Source organism: Oncorhynchus clarkii, chromosome 12, assembly GCF_045791955.1.
Source record: "Oncorhynchus clarkii lewisi isolate Uvic-CL-2024 chromosome 12, UVic_Ocla_1.0, whole genome shotgun sequence".
Taxonomy (NCBI): Eukaryota; Metazoa; Chordata; class Actinopteri; order Salmoniformes; family Salmonidae; genus Oncorhynchus; species Oncorhynchus clarkii.
In genome coordinates, this window is record NC_092158.1 from 5,758,696 (window position 1) to 5,778,608 (window position 19,913).

The following is a 19,913-nucleotide window of genomic DNA, read 5'->3' on the forward strand; positions in this document are numbered from 1 at the left end:
TCACCTAGAGAGAAATATTTATTTCTTTCTGTCTCTCTATGTCTCTGTCTTTCTCTCTTTCTTTCTATCTCTCTTTCTTCCTCTTTCTCTCCGTCTTTCTCTCTATCTCTCTTTGTCTTTCTCTCTATCTCTCTTTGTCTTTCTCTCTATCTCTCTTTGTCTTTCTCTCTTTCTTTCTCTCTTTCTTCCTCTTTCTCTCCGTCTTTATCTCTATCTCTCTTTGTCTTTCTCTCTTTCTTTCTCTCTTTCTTTCTCTTTCTCTCCGTCTGTCTCTCTCTCTGTCTCTCTTTCTAACTATCTCCCTCTCTTTCTCTCTTTCTAACGCTCTGTCTTTCTCTCTTTCTATCTCTCTCTTCTCCCTCTCGTCTATAGGAAGCGTGCCACTCACAGTACAGGGAAGCGAAAAGGTAGTCAGAAGGACCTGAGACCTCCAGACCTGTGGATCCATCATGAGGAGATGGAACTGAAGAACATTGAGAAGCCTACCAGTGCCGCCCCCTCTGGATGTGATTCGCCCATCCAGGGTTCCATCCAGGAAATCCGGTCTCAGTCTGTCAGTCACAGCCAATCAGAGAGTCAGATGGGAAGCAAGAGCAGCCACTCAGGTAAGACATCATGGTGATGTTAATGACAGGAAGGATGTTTTGGAACAGAATCTTGGATAAAAAATAAGAGATTATAAAAGGAATATTTGTTAACGTTTTTTTTATGTTCACAGCAGATGTGTTGTTATCCAGTCCACCAACACATTTTACCACTGATTGGTTTTTGTAGAGAAAGTCTTCAACAATAGAGGGGGAAAGTAGCTTGCTTCTATCGTCATCTTCGTCTCTCTATTGAAACGTAGCTCTTTAACTAAAGTTGCCAGTAACATCTTTAGTCTCTCTGAATGCTATTCATGAATATTCTATGAAGAAATTGTGGACTATTGATTTCTTATCAAGATGTGAAGGACTATTCAGAGGAACAAGATAATACTGAGTATAAAACCATCTGGCGTGAATACAATTCTACGCTTTTCCTCACCTTGGGATGTTGCTGGTGAAGAGTTCTCTTTGGTTAATCTGTGTCTCTTTGTTCTGTTATAGTGAGGTGAAATCTCATTGATATAACAATAGATTTTGCAACGGAGCCCTGTCTAGTAATACAGTACGATCCATTTATGTTCTAGGTGTGGACAATGACGAGGCTTCCAGCTGCATCTCTACGTTAGAGAGCTCCCTAGCTGCCCGGAGGGCAACACGTACCAAGCTTATGATCCCCATGGACTCTCAGCCCAGCAACACCCGTAAGTGTCAACATCCCGTAGGGTGGTGCACAATTGGCCAGCGTCGTCCGGGTTAAGGGAGGGTATTTGTTGGCCGTCATTAACTGACTTGTCTAATTCAATTTAAAAATGAAAAATAAATGAAAAAAAACATCTTCCCAAATAATTGTTGTCTGGTTGTTAGCCATCCTGCTCTCACTTTGAGTAGGCTGTCCTTCCTCCTCCATCCTCCCTTCCTCCTCTTCTTCCTCCTCCATTCCCTCCTCTGTTTATTTTTTGTTTTTATTTCACCTTTATTTAACCAGGTAGGCAAGTTGAGAACAAGTTCTCATTTACAACTGCGACCTGGCCAAGATAAAGCAAAGCAGTGTGACACAGACAACAACACAGAGTTACACATGGAGTAAAACAAACATACAGTCAATAATACATTAGAAAAGTCTATATACAGTGTGTGCAAATGTAGTAAGATTAGGGAGGTAAGGCAATAAATAGGTCATAGTGGCAAAATAATTACAATTTAGCATTAACACTGGAGTGATAGATGTACAGATGATGATGTGCAAGTAGAGATACTGGGGTGCAAAAGAGAAGAAAAAAAATAACAATATGGGGATGAGGTAGTTTGATGGGCTATTTACAGATGGGCTGTGCACAGGTACAATGATCGATAAGCTGCTCTGACAGCTGATGCTTATAGTAAGTGAGGGAGATATAATTCTCCAGCTTCAGTGACTTTTGCAATTCGTTCCAGTCATTGGCAGCAGAGAACTGGAAGGAAAGGCGGCCAAATGAGGTATTGGCTTTGGGGATGATCAGTGAGATATACCTGCTGGAACGTGTGCTACGGGTGGGTGTTGTTATTGTGACCAGTGAACTGAGATAAGGTGGAGATTTACCTAGCATAGACTTATAGATGACCTGGAGCCAGTGGGTCTGGCGACGAATATGTACCAAGGGCCAGCCGACGAGAGCATACAGGTCGCAGTGGTGGGTGGTATAAGGTGATCTGGTAACAAAACAGATGGTACTGTGATAGACTGCATCCAGTTTGCTGAGTAGAGTGTTGGAAGCTGAAATATACCTGCTGGAGCACGTGCTACGGGTGGGTGCTGCTATGGTGACCAGTGAGCTGAGATAAGGCATGATTTTTCCTAGCAAAGATTTATAGATTTATAGATGATCTGGAGCCAGTGGGTTTGGCGACGAATATGAAGCGAGGGCCGGCCAACGAGAGCATACAGGTCGTATATGGGGCTTTACTGACAAAACGGATGGCATTGTGATAAACTACATCCAATTAGCTTAGTACAGTGTTTGAGATTATTTTGTAAATTACATCACCGAAGTCAAGGATCGGTAGGATAGTCAGTTTTACGGGGGTATGTTTGGCAGCATGAGTGAAGGAGGCTTTGTTGCGAAATAGGAAGCCGACTCTAGATTTTATTTTGGATTGGAGATGCTAAATGTGAGTCTGGAAGGAGAGTTTACAGTCTAGCCAGACACCTAGGTATTTGTAGTTGTGAGAGTTGTGAGATCCGTCCAGGGTGGTGCTAGTCTTGCGGGCGGGTGTGGGCAGCAATCATTTAATGAGCATGCATTTAGTTATACTAGCATTTAAGAGCAGTTGGAGGCCACAGAAGGAGTGTTGTATGGCATTGAAGCTCATTTGGAGGTTAGTTAACACAGTGTCCAAAGAAGGGCCAGATGTATACCGAATGGTGTCGTCTGCGTAGAGGTGGATCAGAGAATCTCCTGCAGCAAGAGCGACACCATAGATGTATACAGAGAAAAGAGTCAGCCCGAGAATTTAACCCTGTGGCACCCCCATAGAGACAGCCAGCGGTCCGGACAACATGCCCTCCGATTTGACACAGTTAACTCTATCTGAGAAGTAGTTGGTGAACCAGGAGAGGCAGTCATTTGAGAAACCAAGGCTATTGAGTCTGCCGATAAGAACGCAGTGATTGACAGAGTCGAAAGCCTTGGCCAGGTCGATGAAGATGACTGCACAGTACTGTCTTTTATCAATGGCGGTTATGATATTGTTTAGGACCTTGAGCATGGCTGAGGTGCACCCATGTGACCAGCTTGGAAACCAGATTGCATAGCGGAGAAGGTACGGTGGGATTGGAAATGGGCGGTGATCTGTTTGTTAACTTGGCTTTCGAAGACTTTAGAATGGCAGGGCAGGATGGATATAGGTCTGTAACAGTTTGCAGGGATGACTGCGGCAGCTTTCCAATCTTTAGGGATATGACGATACAAAAGAGAGGTTGAACAGGCTAGTAATAGGGTTTGCAACAATTGCAGCGGATCATTTTTAGAAAGAAAGGGTCCAGATTGTCTAGCCCAGCTGATTTGTAGGGGTCCAGATTTTGCAGTTCTTTCAGAACATCAGCTATCTGGATTTGGGTGAAGGAGAAGTGGTGGGGGGGGCTTGGGAAGGTTGCTGCGGGGGTGCAGAGCTGTTGGCCGGGGTAGGGGTAGCCAGGTGGAAAGCATGGCTGCCCGTAGAAAAATGCTCATTAAAATGAGCAATTATCGTAGATGTATCAGTGGTGACAGTGTTTCCTAGCCTCAGTGCAGTGGGCAGCTGGGAGGAGGTGCTCTCATTCTCCATGGACTTTACAGTGTCCCAGAACTTTTGGGGAATTAATGCTACAGGATGGAAATCTCTGTTTGAAGAAGCCCGCCTTTGCTTTCCTAACTGACTGTGTATATTGGTTCCTGACTTTCCTGAAAAGTTGCATATCGCTATTCGATGCTAATGCAGTACCGCCCCTGGATGTTTTTGTGCTGGTGAAGGGAAGTCATGTTAGGAGTGAACCAGGGGCGTTTTATACGTTTTATACGTTTTTAGTTCTACCTTTTTTGAACTGGGCATATTTAAGATGGTGAGGACTTTTAAAGAACAACCAGGCACCATCTACTGAAGGGATGAGGTCAATATCCTTCCAGGATACCCGGGCCAGGTCGGTTAGAAAGGCCTGCTTGCTGAAGTATTTTAGGGAGCATTTTATAGTGATAAACCTAGGTAAACCTAGGTAAACCTAGGTATTCAGTGATGATGAGTGATGCTGCATCTCTGAAGGCACCAGTTAAGCCAGGTGAGGTCTCCGCATGCATGGGGGGGTGGGACAAATAACACATGTTGAGCGGGTCTACAGCGAAATAAAACAATAATAAGTAACTGAAATGCAGTACGCCCCATTAGAGAGAGGCGTAAAGCAATCATGGGTGTTGGTCGGGAGAGCTAAGACAACAACGGTAAATGGGAATGAATGGGCAGAGAGGGTCAGTTAGGTACACACAAGACCTGAGTTCGAGGCTGGGGCCGACAGATAGACAAATTGAGGTGCAGTGTTAATGAACAGATCAGCAGGCATCAGCTGTGATCATAGGGTCCAAAGAGCAGCAATAGGTGAGTCAGGGAGCCGTTTGGTAGTCACTTCCACGCTAGGCGAGCAGGAGATCCGGCGTTCAGAAAACTAGCGGGCTGGAGACCCGGCGTTCAGAAAGCTAGTGGGCTGGAGACACGGCGTTCAGAAAGCTAGGCGAGCAGGAGACCCAGCGTTCAGAAAGCTAGAGGGCTGGAGACACGGCATTCAGAAAGCTAGCGGGCTGGAGACACGGCGTTCAGAAAGCTAGCGGGCTGGAGACACGGCGTTCAGAAAGCTAGCGGGCTGGAGACACGGCGTTCAGAAAGCTAGCGGGCTGGAGACACGGCGTTCAGAAAGCTAGCGGGCTGAAAACACAGCGTTCAGAAAGCTAGCGTGCCGGGGATAGCAAATGTGTCTTTAGCGACATCGCAACGGAAAATACTTTTTGAAACCACATCTTACAGTTACGTTGGCAGATCAGTCGTGATGGATTGGCAGGACTCCGAGGTGACAATAAAGGCCAATTGTCAAAAGAGGTATTAGCTGGTATACTCCGTCGGCTGGCCGGGAGATTGGCCTAGCTCGAGGCTAGCTCAAGGCTAACTGGATCTTGCTTCGGGACAGAGGCGTTAGCCAACAGAAGCCACTTGGTTACAGCTAGCTAGCTGCGATGATCCGGTGTAATGGTCTCGAGCTTACATCAGGAATACGGTGACGTGTTGGAGAAAAGCAGTCCAATATGCTGTGGGTTGATATCGTGCTGTGCAGACTGGCAGGTAATTGTCCGAGCTAAAGGTGAAGCCACCGCTAGCAGTGGCAAACAATGACTAGTAGCTAGTTAGATGGCTAGCTACTGTTGGAGGTTCCAGTTATGAGGAATAAAAATAGCAGAACTGTACCAAATTGGGTGAGGCGGGTTGCATGAAAGTATATTTAGTTTGTAGTTGGAAAGTGAAATTAGAATATGTATGAAAAAAACGAAAAACAGACTATTTACAGACTAATTAACATATGGACAAGACAAACACACGTCCGATCTGCTACTCCATCTTGGAACATCAATCTCCTTGACAACTTCCTCTCCCTCCTTCTCTGTTAGTAGCACATTGGGTAATTACCAGACATCTCTCTCTCTCTCTCTCTCTCACTCTCGCTCTCTCTCTCTCTCGCTCTCTCTCTCTGTATCTCTCTCTCTCTCTCTCTCTGTCTCTCTCTCTCGCGCTCTCTCTCTCTTTCCTCTCTCTTCTCTGCCCCTGTTCTTCCCTCTCTTTTCATCCCTCACCTCTCTTCTCTCCAGTAGTCACATGAAAGCCTCCACATCTCCGGATCCCTAGTGGGACAGAGACAGAGAGAGAAGGAAGGGCCTCCTCACATCTCAGACTCCCTAGGGAGACAGAGACCGAGAGAGAGAGAGAGAGAGAGAGAGAGAGAGAGAGAGAGAGAGAGAGGGAGAGGGAGAGGGGAGAGGGAGACATGTTTCCAATGCCAAAAAAGCCCTTTGAATTCAATCGAGAGAGGGAGAGACCTACTCCGCATTCAGCACATCCCCATCAATCACATTCCCCCCCTCCTCACCCCACCTCCCCCTTCCTTATCCTTCTCATCAGAAGGGTGAGTCAAGTTGAGGAGAGGTAATGTGGATGGAGGAGGGATAAGGAGGGTTGAGGAGGGTTGAGGAGGGGTGAGGAGGGTTGAGGAAAGGTGAGGAGGGGTGAGGAGAGTTGATAAGGTTTGAGGAGGGGTGAGGAGGGGTGAGGAAGGGTGAGGAGGACTGAGGAGGGGTGAGGAGGGTTGAGGAGGATTGAGGAGGATTGAGGAAGAGTGAGGAGGGTGAGAAAGAGTGAGGAGGGGTGAGGAAGGCTGAGGAAGGGTGAGGAGGGTGAGGAAGGGTGAGGAGGGGTTAGGCCCCGTCTACTCCGGGGGTAATCTGATGATTCCCCTGGTTCACATCCTTCACCTACCTGGGTCCCAGTGGGCTTAGTAGTGCTTAGTGGTTAACGCTGCTAGGCTACTGTAGGCACCGTCTCACACTCAGAGAAGAACCGCAGGGTACTGCATATATTACCACTGCCTCAAGTCTCTCTCTCTCTCTCTTTCTCTCTCTCTCATCGTCAAGAAGGAGCTAAGGAGAACAAGTGCTCCACTCTTTCATCGTCAAGAAGGAGCTAAGGAGAACAAGTGGAATAGATTTCAGTTGGCTTCGTTCGCCAGCCAGGGGTTCCTGTTAGAAGAAGCTTCTTTTGAATTTTCAGGATTGTTTAATTATGATTATTATTTGTGTAGATAGTTGCTGAATATCCTTCTGTCTGTTTGTGTTTTATTCACTAATAAGGACCTAATTAGTAGGTCTCCTTAGTTAGTGTTCTCTAATGTGACTTGTTCCTTAGACACAGGATGTGTCTCAAATGACATCCTTTTTCCCAGGGCCCTGGTCAGATTAGTGCACTATAAAGGAAATAGGGTGCCAAAGGACAAAGGAGGGTGCCAAAGGAGGGTGCCAAAGGACAAAGGATGCCAAAAGAGGGTGTTATGAAAGGCAGAGCATTCAGATCTAACTAAGTTCAGTTCAATAGTTCAGATATCTGTGCATCGTGACTAAATAAGTCCATAGTTCAGAAGCGGTGCATCGTGACGAACTAAGTCCGTAGTTCAAATAGCTGTGCATCGTGACTAACTAAGTCCGTAGTTCCGATAGCTGTGCATCGTGACGAACTAAGTCCGTAGTTCAGATAGCTGTGCATTGTGACGAACTAAGTCCGTAGTTCAAATAGCTGTGCATCGTGACTAACTAAGTCCGTAGTTCAGATAGCTGTGCATTGTGACGAACTAAGTCCGTAGTTCAAATAGCTGTGCATCGTGACTAACTTAGTCCGTAGTTCAGATAGCTGTGCATCGTGACTAACTAAGTCCGTAGTTCCGACAGCTGTGCATCGTGACGAACTAAGTCCGTAGTTCCGATAGCTGTGCATCGTGACGAACTAAGTCCGTAGTTCAGATAGCTGTGCATCGTGACGAACTAAGTCCGTAGTTCAGATAGCTGTGCATCGTGACTAACTAAGTCCGTAGTTCCGAAAGCTGTGCATCGTGACGAACTAAGTGTTTAGTTCAGATAGCTGTGCATCGTGACTAACTAAGTCCATAGTTCCGATAGCTGTGCATCGTGACGAACTAAGTGTTTAGTTCAGATAGCTGTGCATCGTGACCAACTAAGTCCGTAGTTCAGATAGCTGTGCATCGTGACTAACTAAGTCCGTAGTTCAGATAGCTTTGCATCGTGACTAACTAAGTCCGTAGTTCAGATAGCTGTGCATCGTGACTAGCATATTGACAACACAATGACGCCAATTAATATTACTAACATAATTTTAATTGGATGAATCACTCTGTAGACCCATTTAGTCCTAATCAAATCAAATTGTATTGGTCACATACACGTTTTTATCTGATGTTATTTTGGGTGTAGCGAAATGCTTGAGTTTCTAGCATCTAACAATTCACAACAGTACACAAATGTAAAATAATGGAATTAAGAATGATATACATTTTAGATTGATCAATGTCGGAGTGTCATTGACTAAATACAGTAGAATAGAATACAGTATATACATATGAGATGAGTAAAGCAGTATGTAAACATTATTAAAGTGACCAGTGTTCCATTATTAAAGTGACCAGTGATTCCATGTCTATGTATAGAGGGCAGCAGCCTCTAATGTGCAGGGTTGAGTAACTGGGTGGTAGCCGGCTAATGAAGGCTATTTAATAAAAGTCTGACGGCCTTGAGATAGATGCTGTTTTTCAGTCTCTCGGTCCCAGCTTTGATGCACCTGTACTGACCTCACATTCTGGATGATAGAGGGGTGAAAAGTCAGTGGCTTGGGTGGTTGTTGTCCTTGATGATCTTTATGGCCTTCCTGTGACATCGGGTGATGTAGGTGTCCTGGAGGGCAGGTGGTTTGCCCCCGGTGATCCGTTGGGCAGACCGTACCACCCTCTAGAGAGCCCTGCTGTTGTGGGCGGAGCAGTTTCCGTACCAGGCTGTGATGCAGCCCGACAGGATGCTCTCAATTTTGCATCTGTAAAAGTTTGTGAGGGTTTAAGCGGCCAAGACAAATTTCTTCAGCCTCCTGAGGTTGTTGCGCCTTATTCACCACACTGTCTGTGAGGGGTGGACCATTTCAGATCATCAGTGGTTTGTACGCCGAGGAACTTGAAGCTTTCCACCTTCTCCACTGCTGCCCCGTCGATGTTGAGTCCTGAAATCCACGATCAGCTCCTTTGTTTTGTTGACTTTGAGGGAGAGGTTATTTTCCTGTCACCACTCTGCCAGGGCCCTGTAGGCCGTCTCGTCATTGTTGGTAATCAGGCCTGCTACTGTTGTGTCGTCTGAAAACTTGAGGATTGAGTTGGAGGCGTGCGTGGCCACATAGGGAGCACAGGAGAGGACTGAGCACGCACCCCTGAGGTGCCCCTGTGTTGAGGATTGGCAAAGTGGAGGTGTTGTTTCCTACCTTCACCACCTGGGGGAGGCCTGTCAGGAAGTCCGGGACCCAGTTACACATGACAGGGTTCGAACCCAGGGCCTCCAGCTTAATAATGACCTTGGAAGGTACTATGGTGTTGAAGGCTGAGCTGTAGTCAATGAACAGCATTCTGACGTTGGTATTCCTCTTGTCCAGATGGGATAAGGCAGTGTGCAGTGAGATGGCGATTGCATCGTCTGTGGACCTATTGGGACGGTAGAAAATTGAAGTGGGTCTAGGGTGTCAGGTAAGGTGGAGGTGATATGATCCTTGACTCTCAAAGCACTTCATGATGACAGAAGTGAGTGCTACGGGGCGACAGTCATTTAGTTCGGTTACCTTTGCTTTCTTTGGAACAGGAACAATGGTGGCCCTCTTGAAGCAGGTGGGAACAGCAGACTGGGATAAGGAGAGATTGAATATGTCCCTAAACACTCCAGCCAGCTGGTCTGAGGACATGGCTTGGGAGGCCGTCTGGGCCGGGAGCCTTGCGAGGGTTAACACGTTTAAATGTCTTACTCTCGTCGACCACGAAGAACGAGAACTCACTGTGCTTGGTAGCGGGCCTCGTCGGCAGCACTATGTTATCCTCCAAACAGGCGAAGAAAATGTTTAGCTTGTCTGAGGGAAAGACGTCGTGTCCGCAACATGGCTGGTTTTCCCTTTGTAATCTGTGATTGTCTGTGACTGAGCTGTTGAATCTGATACTAATCTGATAATCCAGACAGATTATGACTTCTGCCCTGGATAGATGAGGTAGCAGCGGTAAAGCAGGGGGCATTAAAGGAGGTGACTAGAGAATTTATCATGTCTACAGCTGTGTTCGAATACCCGTTTACTGTATCCTACATACTTAATGATTACCCATACTAACATACTGTATGCTACATACATAATGAATACCCATACTAACATACTTTATCCTACATACTTAATGAATATCCATTCTAACATACTTTATCCTACGTACTTAATGAATACCCATTCTAACATACTGTATCCTACATACTTAATGATTACCCATACTAACATATTGTACACTACATACTTAATGAATACCCATATTAACATACTGTATCCTACATACTGTATCCTAAATACTAAATGAATACCCATTCTACCATACTGTATCCTACATACTTAATGAATAACCATACCAACATACTGTATCCCACATACTTAATGAATACCCATTCTACCATACTGTATCCTACATACTTAATGAATACCCATACTAACATACTGTATCCTACATACTTAATGAATACCCATTCTAGCATACTGTATCCTACATAGTTAATGAATACCCATTATAACATACTTTAACATACTGTATCCTACATACTCATACTAACATACTGTATCCTACATACTTAATGAATACCCATTCTAACATACTGTATCCTACATACTTAATGAATACCCATTCTAACATACTGTTTCCTACATACTCATACTACCATACTGTATCCTACATACTTAATGAATACCCATTCTAACATACTGTATCCTACATACTCATACTAACATAATGTAACATACTGTATCCCACATACCTAATGGATACCCATACTAACACACTGTATCCTACATACTTAATGAATACCCATATTAACATACTGTATCCTACATACTGTATCCCACATACTTAATGAATACCCATACTAACACACTGTATCCTACATACTTAATGAATACCCATACTAACATACTGTATCCTACATACTTAATGAATACCCATACTAGCACACTGTATCCTACATACTTAATGATTACCCATACTAACATACTGTATCCTACATACTTAATGAATACCCATACTAGCACACTGTATCCTACATACTTAATGATTACCCATACTAACATACTGTATCCTACATACTTAATTAATACCCATACTAACATACGGTATGAGTATGTACTTAATCAGTATGTTCTACATACTATATACTATATACATACTCTATACTATACATATACATATACTACAACATATTGTCAGACAACAGAACGTGCAGCGTAATGTTATTTAAAAATAAATACTTTATTTTATCACATTGCTCAACATTTTCTTCACATTTTGGCCTGATTAAAGCAATGAATTTGTATCTATCGTCGGACTTCGGCTGCATATTTTCAGACATTGTTGTGAAGCCTACATAATTGCATTATGGGCCCTAAAAACACAAAAAATAGCGTCCACTGCTTGTATACTTTGTATTTTTGGCGAATGTAGTACGACATCTGGGAACCTTATCTATACTATGACCAACAAGCATACTATACACTATTACTATACTATACACTATTACTATACTATACACTATCACTATACTATACACTATTACTATACTATACTATACTATACACTATTACTATACTATACTATACTATACACTATTACTATACTATACACTATTACTATACTATACTATACACTGTTACTATACTATACACTATTACTATACTATACACTATCACTATACTATACACTATTACTATACTATACACTATTACTATACTATACACTATCACTATACTATACACTATTACTATACTATACTATACACTATTACTATACTATACTATACTACACACCATTACTATACTATACACTATTACTATACTATACACTATTACTATACTGTACACTATTACCATACTATACACTATTACTATACTATACACTATTACTATACTATACACTATTACTCTACTATACACTATTACTATACTATACTATACACTATTACTATACTATACTATACTACACACCATTACTATACTATACACTATTACTATACTACACACCATTACTATACTATACACTATTACTATACTATACACTATTACTATACTGTACACTATTACTATACTATACACTATTACTCTACTATACACTATTACTATACTATACACTATTACTATACTATACCCTATTACTATACTATACACTATTACTATACTATACACTATTACTATACTGTACACTATTACCATACTATACACTATTACTATACTATACACTATTACTCTACTATACACTATTACTATACTATACACTATTACTATACTATACCCTATTACTATACTATACACTATTACTATACTATACACTATTACTATTCTACACAATACTATACACTATTACTATGCTATACTATACTATACACTATTACTATACTATACACTATTACTATACTATACTATACGCTATTACTATACTATACTCTCGATTCATATCACAAATAGTATGGTTAGTTGCAGTTAATATGAATATTCAAACAGAGTTTAGGATTGATAGAGTTTTTCGGGCGGGAATCGGGAGGGAATCGGGAGGGAATCGGAAGGGAATCGGGAGGGAATCGGGAGGGAATCGGGAGGGAATCGGGAGGGAATCGGAAGGGAATCGGGAGGGAATTGGGAGGGAATATGCAGGAAATCTGGTTAACCTTAAATCTGTATTTCTGGAAAACCAGGGAATTGGGGGAAAGTTACCCGAGTTATAACCTCTTCAGAAATAGTCAAATCTCTTCATAGTGGACTGAACATAGAAATACAAAATAGTAATGTTTCCATTTAATTCTGTTGGCCTGAGGCTAGTAAGACCCCATCTCTTCACACAAACCAAATGTTTACCCAGCACAGTGCTGCGATAAAATCAACATTGTTGACCTAGTAATTTTACTATACATAGCACATCATCTCAGGTCCAGGACAGACAGAACCAATCAACTGCCTGATTAGATACCAGGCCCGGCTAGCCGAGAATAGACACATGAATTGACATGTTTGTATACGCATAGATGTCAAGAGTTCATTACCTTCCATGGGACATAGGATCAATATGTGCACTGATCTGCCAATCAGTCAGATTTATACATAAATATATATACATACATAAATCCTTTTTCTACATCAGCGGTTCAACGGTCTCTCTCTCTCTCTCTCTCTCTCGCTTGCTCCCTCTCTCTCTCTCTCTCTCTCTCTCTCGCTCTCGCTTGCTCCCTCTCTCTCTCTCTCTCTCTCTCTCTCGCTCTCGCTTGCTCCCTCTCTCTCTCTCTCTCTCTCTCTCTCTCTCTCTCTCTCTCTCTCTCGCTCTCGCTTGCTCCCTCTCCATCTCTCTCTCTCTCTCTCTCGCTCTCGCTTGCTCCCTCTCTCTCTCTCTCTCTCTCTCTATCTCTCTATCGCTCTCGCTCGCTCTCTCTCTCTCTTTCTTTCTCTCTGCAATTCCTTCTCCCCTCCAGGTCGTAGGCAGTTTAGGAGATAGGGATCTCTCTGTGTGTGCGGAGTACCCCAGGCATTTTAACAGCCCATCGCCCTCCTCTCTCCCTCCCTTCCTACATCCTCTTTCACTCCATTCTCTGAGCCCTCACGACACTTCTCAAGGTCAAGGCTAAGTCAGTCGCTAGTTCTCCAGACTCCAGTCTTGGCTGTCTGTCTGTCTGTCTGTCTAGCTCCATGTTGAGACATGTTTGGTTGAAATAAATGACACGCTGTTCCCTATATAGTGCATATAGGGCCTCGTCAAATGCAGTGCACTGTAGGGAATAGGGTGCCATCTTACTGGACGTAAGGAATTTCAAGGGGTTCCATTTACTCTCTTCAGTAAGAAACTCTTTGATTGGTGTTTATAGAAAGACAGTTAATTAGCCATGCTGAGCAAACAGCACTACTGTGTCGCTAAGTGATCATATAAACTGTCACTGTCACTAATACATGATACTAGATTATTTTAGAAACAGTTTTACTAGGGGTTAGATAATTAAAACACACTTTGTTTCCCTGGCCTCTAAACGGCTAAAGGGTGGTATTTGTTGTTTATGTTTAGCGTAGTCATAGCAATGCCTGTCGTTTAATTTCACCACCTGTCTCTCCACCTCTCTCTCCACCTGTCTCTCCACCTGTCTTTCTTCCTGTCTCTCCTCCTGTCTCTCCACCTGTCTCTCCTCTTGTCTCTCCTCCTGTCTCTCCTCCTGTCTCTCCACCTGTCTCTCCTCCCATCCGTCTCTCCTCCTTTCTCTCCTCCCATCCGTCTCTCCACCGGTCTCTCCTCCCATCCCGTCTCTCCTCCCCTCTCTCCTCGCCTCTCTCTTCTAGCTGTTGTCAGTGCCATCCCAGTGCCAATTCTGGAGAGCAGTCAGTACCCTGGCATCCTGCCCTCGCCCACCTGCGGGTACAACCATGGTACTCTGACCACCCACCCCAAGTTCACCCTGAGACCCATGCCCTTCCCCAGCCTCACCGTGGACCGATGCTACGCAGCAGGTAGAAGTCAGTCCATTATACCCTCCCTGTCTTTCCGTCTCCTCCTCCTGTCTCCGTCCCTCCCTGTCTTTCCGTCTCCTCCTCTTGTCTCCGTCCCTCCCTGTCTTTCCGTCTCCTCCTCCTGTCTCCGTCCCTCCCTGTCATTCTTTGTCCTCCTCCTCTCTCCTCCCCTCCTTTTCATTCCATCTCGCTGCTCCTCCTCCAACTCTCTGCTTTCTCTTCTTGCCCCTTGTCTCAGTTCCCCTAACAGACACTTACTCGTCATTGGCCCTGTCCTCTCTCTCTCTCTCTCTCTCTCTCTCTCTCTGTCCTTCTCTCTCTCTCTCTCTCTCTGTCTCTCTCTCTGTCTCTCTGTCTCTCTCTCTCTCTCTCTCTCTCACTCACTCACTCACTCACTCACTCACTCACTCACTCACTCACTCACTCACTCACTCACTCACTCACTCACTCACTCATTGTGTTATGAGCAACCATGGTGAGGTCAAAATGTATTAGCCAATTACTGGGACCTAAATGGCACCCTATCCTGCTATTGAACCTGGTCATATGTAGTGCACTCTATTAACAATAGGTTGCCATTCAGGACCCAGTAATTGGCTAATGCCTCATTGACCTATATCTGTAAATAAAGAGGAGAGGGAATCTTTGAGCCCAGACAGTAATGGAATTAGGTTAGTTTCAATGTCGGAGAGGAGAGGAGAGGAGAGGAGAGGAGGGGAGGGGAGCGGCTCAGATGAAGGGTCGAGGCCCAGATGGAAGGTCGAGGCCCAGATGAAGGGTCGAGGCCCAGATGAAGGGTCGAGGCCCAGATGAAGGGTCGAGGCCCAGATGAAGGGTCGAGGCCCAGATGAAGGGTCGAGGCTCTGATGAAGGGTCGAGAACCAGATGAAGGGTCGAGAACCAGATGAAGGGTCGAGAACCAGATGAAGGGTTGAGAACCAGATGAAGGGTTGAGAACCAGATGAAGGGTTGAGATCCAGATGAAGGGTCGAGACCCAGGTGAAAGTTCGAGGCCCAGATGAATGGTCGAGGCCCAGATGAAGGGTCGAGGCCCAGGTGAAGGGTCGAGGCCCAGATGAAGGGTCGAGGCCCAGATGAAGGGTCGAGGCCCAGGTGAAGTGTTGAGGCCCAGATGAAGGGGCGAGGCCCAGGTGAAGGGTCGAGGCCCATATGAAGGGTCGAGGCTCAGATGAGGGGTCGAGCCCAGCTGAAGGGTCGAGGCCCAGGTGAAGTGTTGAGGCCCAGATGAAGGGTCGAGGCCCAGATGAAGGGTGGAGGCCCAGATGAAGGGTCTAGGCCCAGATGAAGGGTCGAGGCCCAGATGAAGGGTCAAGGCCCAGATGAAGGGTCGAGGCCCAGATGAAGGGTCGAGGCCCAGATGAAGGGTCGAGGCCCAGGTGAAGGGTCGAGACCCAGATGAAGGGGCGAGGCCCAGGTGAAGGGTCGAGGCCCATATGAAGGGTCGAGGCTCAGATGAGGGGTCGAGCCCAGCTGAAGGGTCGAGGCCCAGGTGAAGTGTTGAGGCCCAGATGAAGGGTCGAGGCCCAGATGAAGGGTGGAGGCCCAGATGAAGGGTCAAGGCCCAGATGAAGGGTCGAGGCCCAGATGAAGGGTCGAGGCCCAGATAAAGGGTCGAGGCCCAGGTGAAGGGTCGAGACCCAGATGAAGGGTCGAGGCCCAGGTGAAGGGTCGAGGCCCATATGAAGGGTCGAGGCCCAGATGAAGGGTAGAGGCCCAGGTGAAGGGTCGAGGCCCAGGTGAAGGGTTGAGGCCCAGATGAAGGGTCGAGACCCAGATGAAGGGTTGAACTGTGGGTAAACGATGGTCAGATCAAGGGGGGAAACAAGTCATAAGTCAGGTCACCTCTTTCCATCACCGGTCCGAAAAACATGTAGGAACTCTGGGTCTCTCAGGACGAGGTTACTGGGAGTAGGGCACTCTGGGTCTCTCAGGATGGGGTTACTGGGAGTAGGGCACTCTGGGTCTCTCAGGATGAGGTAACTGGGAGTAGGGCACTCTGGGTCTCTCAGGATGGGGTTACTGGGAGTAGGGCACTCTGGGTCTCTCAGGATGAGGTTACTGGGAGTAGGGCACTCTGGGTCTCTCAGGATGAGGTTACTGGGAGTAGGGCACTCTGGGTCTCTCAGGATGGGGTTACTGGGAGTAGGGCACTCTGGGTCTCTCAGGATGGGGTTACTGGGAGTAGGGCACTCTGGGTCTCTCAGGACGAGGTTACTGGGAGTAGGGCACTCTGGGTCTCTCAGGATGGGGTTACTGGGAGTAGGGCACTCTGGGTCTCTCAGGATGGGGTTACTGGGAGTAGGGCACTCTGGGTCTCTCAGGATGGGGTTACTGGGAGTAGGGCACTCTGGGTCTCTCAGGATGGGGTTACTGGGAGTAGAGCACTCTGGGTCTCTCAGGATGGGGTTACTGGGAGTAGGGCACTCTGGTTCTCTCAGGATGGGGTTACTGGGAGTAGAGCACTCTGGGTCTCTCAGGATGGGGTTACTGGGAGTAGAGCACTCTGGGTCTCTCAGGATGGGGTTACTGGGAGTATAGCACTCTGGGTCTCTCAGGATTTGGGTTACTGGGAGTAGAGCACTCTGGGTCTCTCAGGATGGGGTTACTGGGAGTAGGGCACTCTGGGTCTCTCAGGATGGGGTTACTGGGAGTAGGGCACTCTGGGTCTCTCAGGATGGGGTTACTGGGAGTAGGGCACTCTGGGTCTCTCAGGATGGGGTTACTGGGAGTAGGGCACTCTGGGTCTCTCAGGATGGGGTTACTTGGAGTAGGGCACTCTGGGTCTCTCAGGATGGGGTTACTGGGAGTAGGGCACTCTGAGTCTCTCAGGATGAGGTTACTGGGAGTAGGGCACTCTGGGTCTCTCAGGATGGGGTTACTGGGAGTAGGGCACTCTGGGTCTCTCAGGATGGGGTTACTGGGAGTAGGGCACTCTGGGTCTCTCAGGATGAGGTTACTGGGAGTAGGGCACTCTGGGTCTCTCAGGATGGGGTTACTGGGAGTAGGGCACTCTGGGTCTCTCAGGATGGGGTTACTGGGAGTATAGCACTCTGGGTCTCTCAGGATTTGGGTTACTGGGAGTAGAGCACTCTGGGTCTCTCAGGATGGGGTTACTGGGAGTAGGGCACTCTGGGTCTCTCAGGATGGGGTTACTGGGAGTAGGGCACTCTGGGTCTCTCAGGATGGGGTTACTGGGAGTAGGGCACTCTGGGTCTCTCAGGATGGGGTTACTGGGAGTAGGGCACTCTGGGTCTCTCAGGATGGGGTTACTTGGAGTAGGGCACTCTGGGTCTCTCAGGATGGGGTTACTGGGAGTAGGGCACTCTGAGTCTCTCAGGATGAGGTTACTGGGAGTAGGGCACTCTGGGTCTCTCAGGATGGGGTTACTGGGAGTAGGGCACTCTGGATCTCTCAGGATGGGGTTACTGGGAGTAGGGCACTCTGGGTCTCTCAGGATGAGGTTACTGGGAGTAGGGCACTCTGGGTCTCTCAGGATGGGGTTACTTGGAGTAGGGCACTCTGGGTCTCTCAGGAAGGGGTTACTTGGAGTAGGGCACTCTGGGTCTCTCAGGAAGGGGTTAATGGGAGTAGGGCACTCTGGGTCTCTCAGGATGGGGTTACTGGGAGTAGGGCACTCTGGGTCTCTCAGGATGGGGTTACTGGGAGTAGGGCACTCTGGGTCTCTCAGGATGGGGTTACTGGGAGTAGGGCACTCTGGGTCTCTCAGGATGGGGTTACTGGGAGTAGGGCACTATGAGTCTCTCAGGATGAGGTTACTGGGAGTAGGGCACTCTGGGTCTCTCAGGAAGGGGTTACTTGGAGTAGGGCACTCTGGGTCTCTCGGGATGGGGTTACTGGGAGTAGGGCACTCTGGGTCTCTCAGGATGGGGTTACTGGGAGTAGGGCACTCTGGGTCTCTCAGGATGGGGTTACTGGGAGTAGGGCACTCTGGGTCTCTCAGGATGGGGTTACTTGGAGTAGGGCACTCTGGGTCTCTCAGGAAGGGGTTACTTGGAGTAGGGCACTCTGGGTCTCTCAGGAAGGGGTTAATGGGAGTAGGGAACTCTGGGTCTCTCAGGATGGGGTTACTGGGAGTAGGGCACTCTGGGTCTCTCAGGATGGGGTCACTTGGAGTAGGGCACTCTGGGTCTCTCAGGAAGGGGTTAATGGGAGTAGGGCACTCTGGGTCTCTCAGGATGGGGTTACTGGGAGTAGGGCACTTTGTTCTCTCAGGATGGGGTTACTTGGAGTAGGGCACTCTGGGTCTCTCAGGAAGGGGTTAATGGGAGTAGGGCACTCTGGGTCTCTCAGGATGGGGTTACTGGGAGTAGGGCCATGTGGGTCTCTCAGGATGAGGTTACTGGGAGTAGGGCACTCTGGGTCTCTCGGGATGGGGTTACTTGGAGTAGGGCACTCTGGGTCTCTCAGGAAGGGGTTAATGGGAGTAGGGCACTCTGGGTCTCTCAGGATGGGGTTACTGGGAGTAGGACACTCTGGGTCTCTCAGGATGGGGTTACTTGGAGTAGGGCACTCTGGGTCTCTCAGGAAGGGGTTAATGGGAGTAGGGAACTCTGGGTCTCTCAGGATGGGGTTACTTGGAGTAGGGCACTCTGGGTCTCTCAGGAAGGGGTTAATGGGAGTAGGGCACTCTGGGTCTCTCAGGATGGGGTTACTGGGAGTAGGGCACTCTGGGTCTCTCAGGAAAGGGTTACTGGGAGTAGGGCACTCTGGGTCTCTCAGGATGGGGTTACTGGGAGTAGGGCACTCTGGGTCTCTCGGGATGGGGTTACTTGGAGTAGGGCACTCTGGGTCTCTCAGGAAGGGGTTAATGGGAGTAGGGCACTCTGGGTCTCTCAGGATGGGGTTACTGGGAGTAGGGCACTCTGGGTCTCTCAGGATGGGGTTACTGGGAGTAGGGCACTCTGGGTGTCTCAGGATGGGGTTACTGGGAGTAGGGCACTCTGGGTCTCTCAGGATGAGGTTACTGGGAGTAGGGCACTCTGGGTCTCTCAGGAAGGGGTTAATGGGAGTAGGGCACTCTGGGTCTCTCAGGATGGGGTTACTTGGAGTAGGGCACTCTGGGTCTCTCAGGAAGGGGTTAATGGGAGTAGGGCACTCTGGGTCTCTCAGGATGGGGTTACTGGGAGTAGGGCACTCTGGGTCTCTCAGGAAAGGGTTACTGGGAGTAGGGCACTCTGGGTCTCTCAGGATGGGGTTACTGGGAGTAGGGCACTCTGGGTCTCTCAGGATGGGGTTACTGGGAGTAGGGCACTCTGGGTCTCTCAGGATGGGGTTACTGGGAGTAGGTTACTCTGGGTCTCTCAGGATGGGGTTACTGGGAGTAGGGCACTCTGGGTCTCTCAGGATGGGGTTACTGGGAGTAGGGCACTCTGGGTGTCTCAGGATGGGGTTACTGGGAGTAGGGCACTCTGGGTCTCTCAGGTTGAGGTT

General features: G+C 47.3%; 1 protein-coding gene across 1 annotated transcript in view; it reads left to right on the forward strand.

Moving 5' to 3' along the window:
* LOC139421845 (DCC netrin 1 receptor) overlaps nt 1-19,913 on the forward strand; it is a 729,366-nt gene that overhangs the window by 663,047 nt on the left and 46,406 nt on the right. The window contains exons 24-26 of the mRNA XM_071172971.1: nt 373-605; nt 1,172-1,288; nt 14,274-14,441. Coding sequence (XP_071029072.1) covers nt 373-605; nt 1,172-1,288; nt 14,274-14,441 — 518 coding nt within the window. The remainder of the gene's footprint in view (nt 1-372; nt 606-1,171; nt 1,289-14,273; nt 14,442-19,913) is intronic.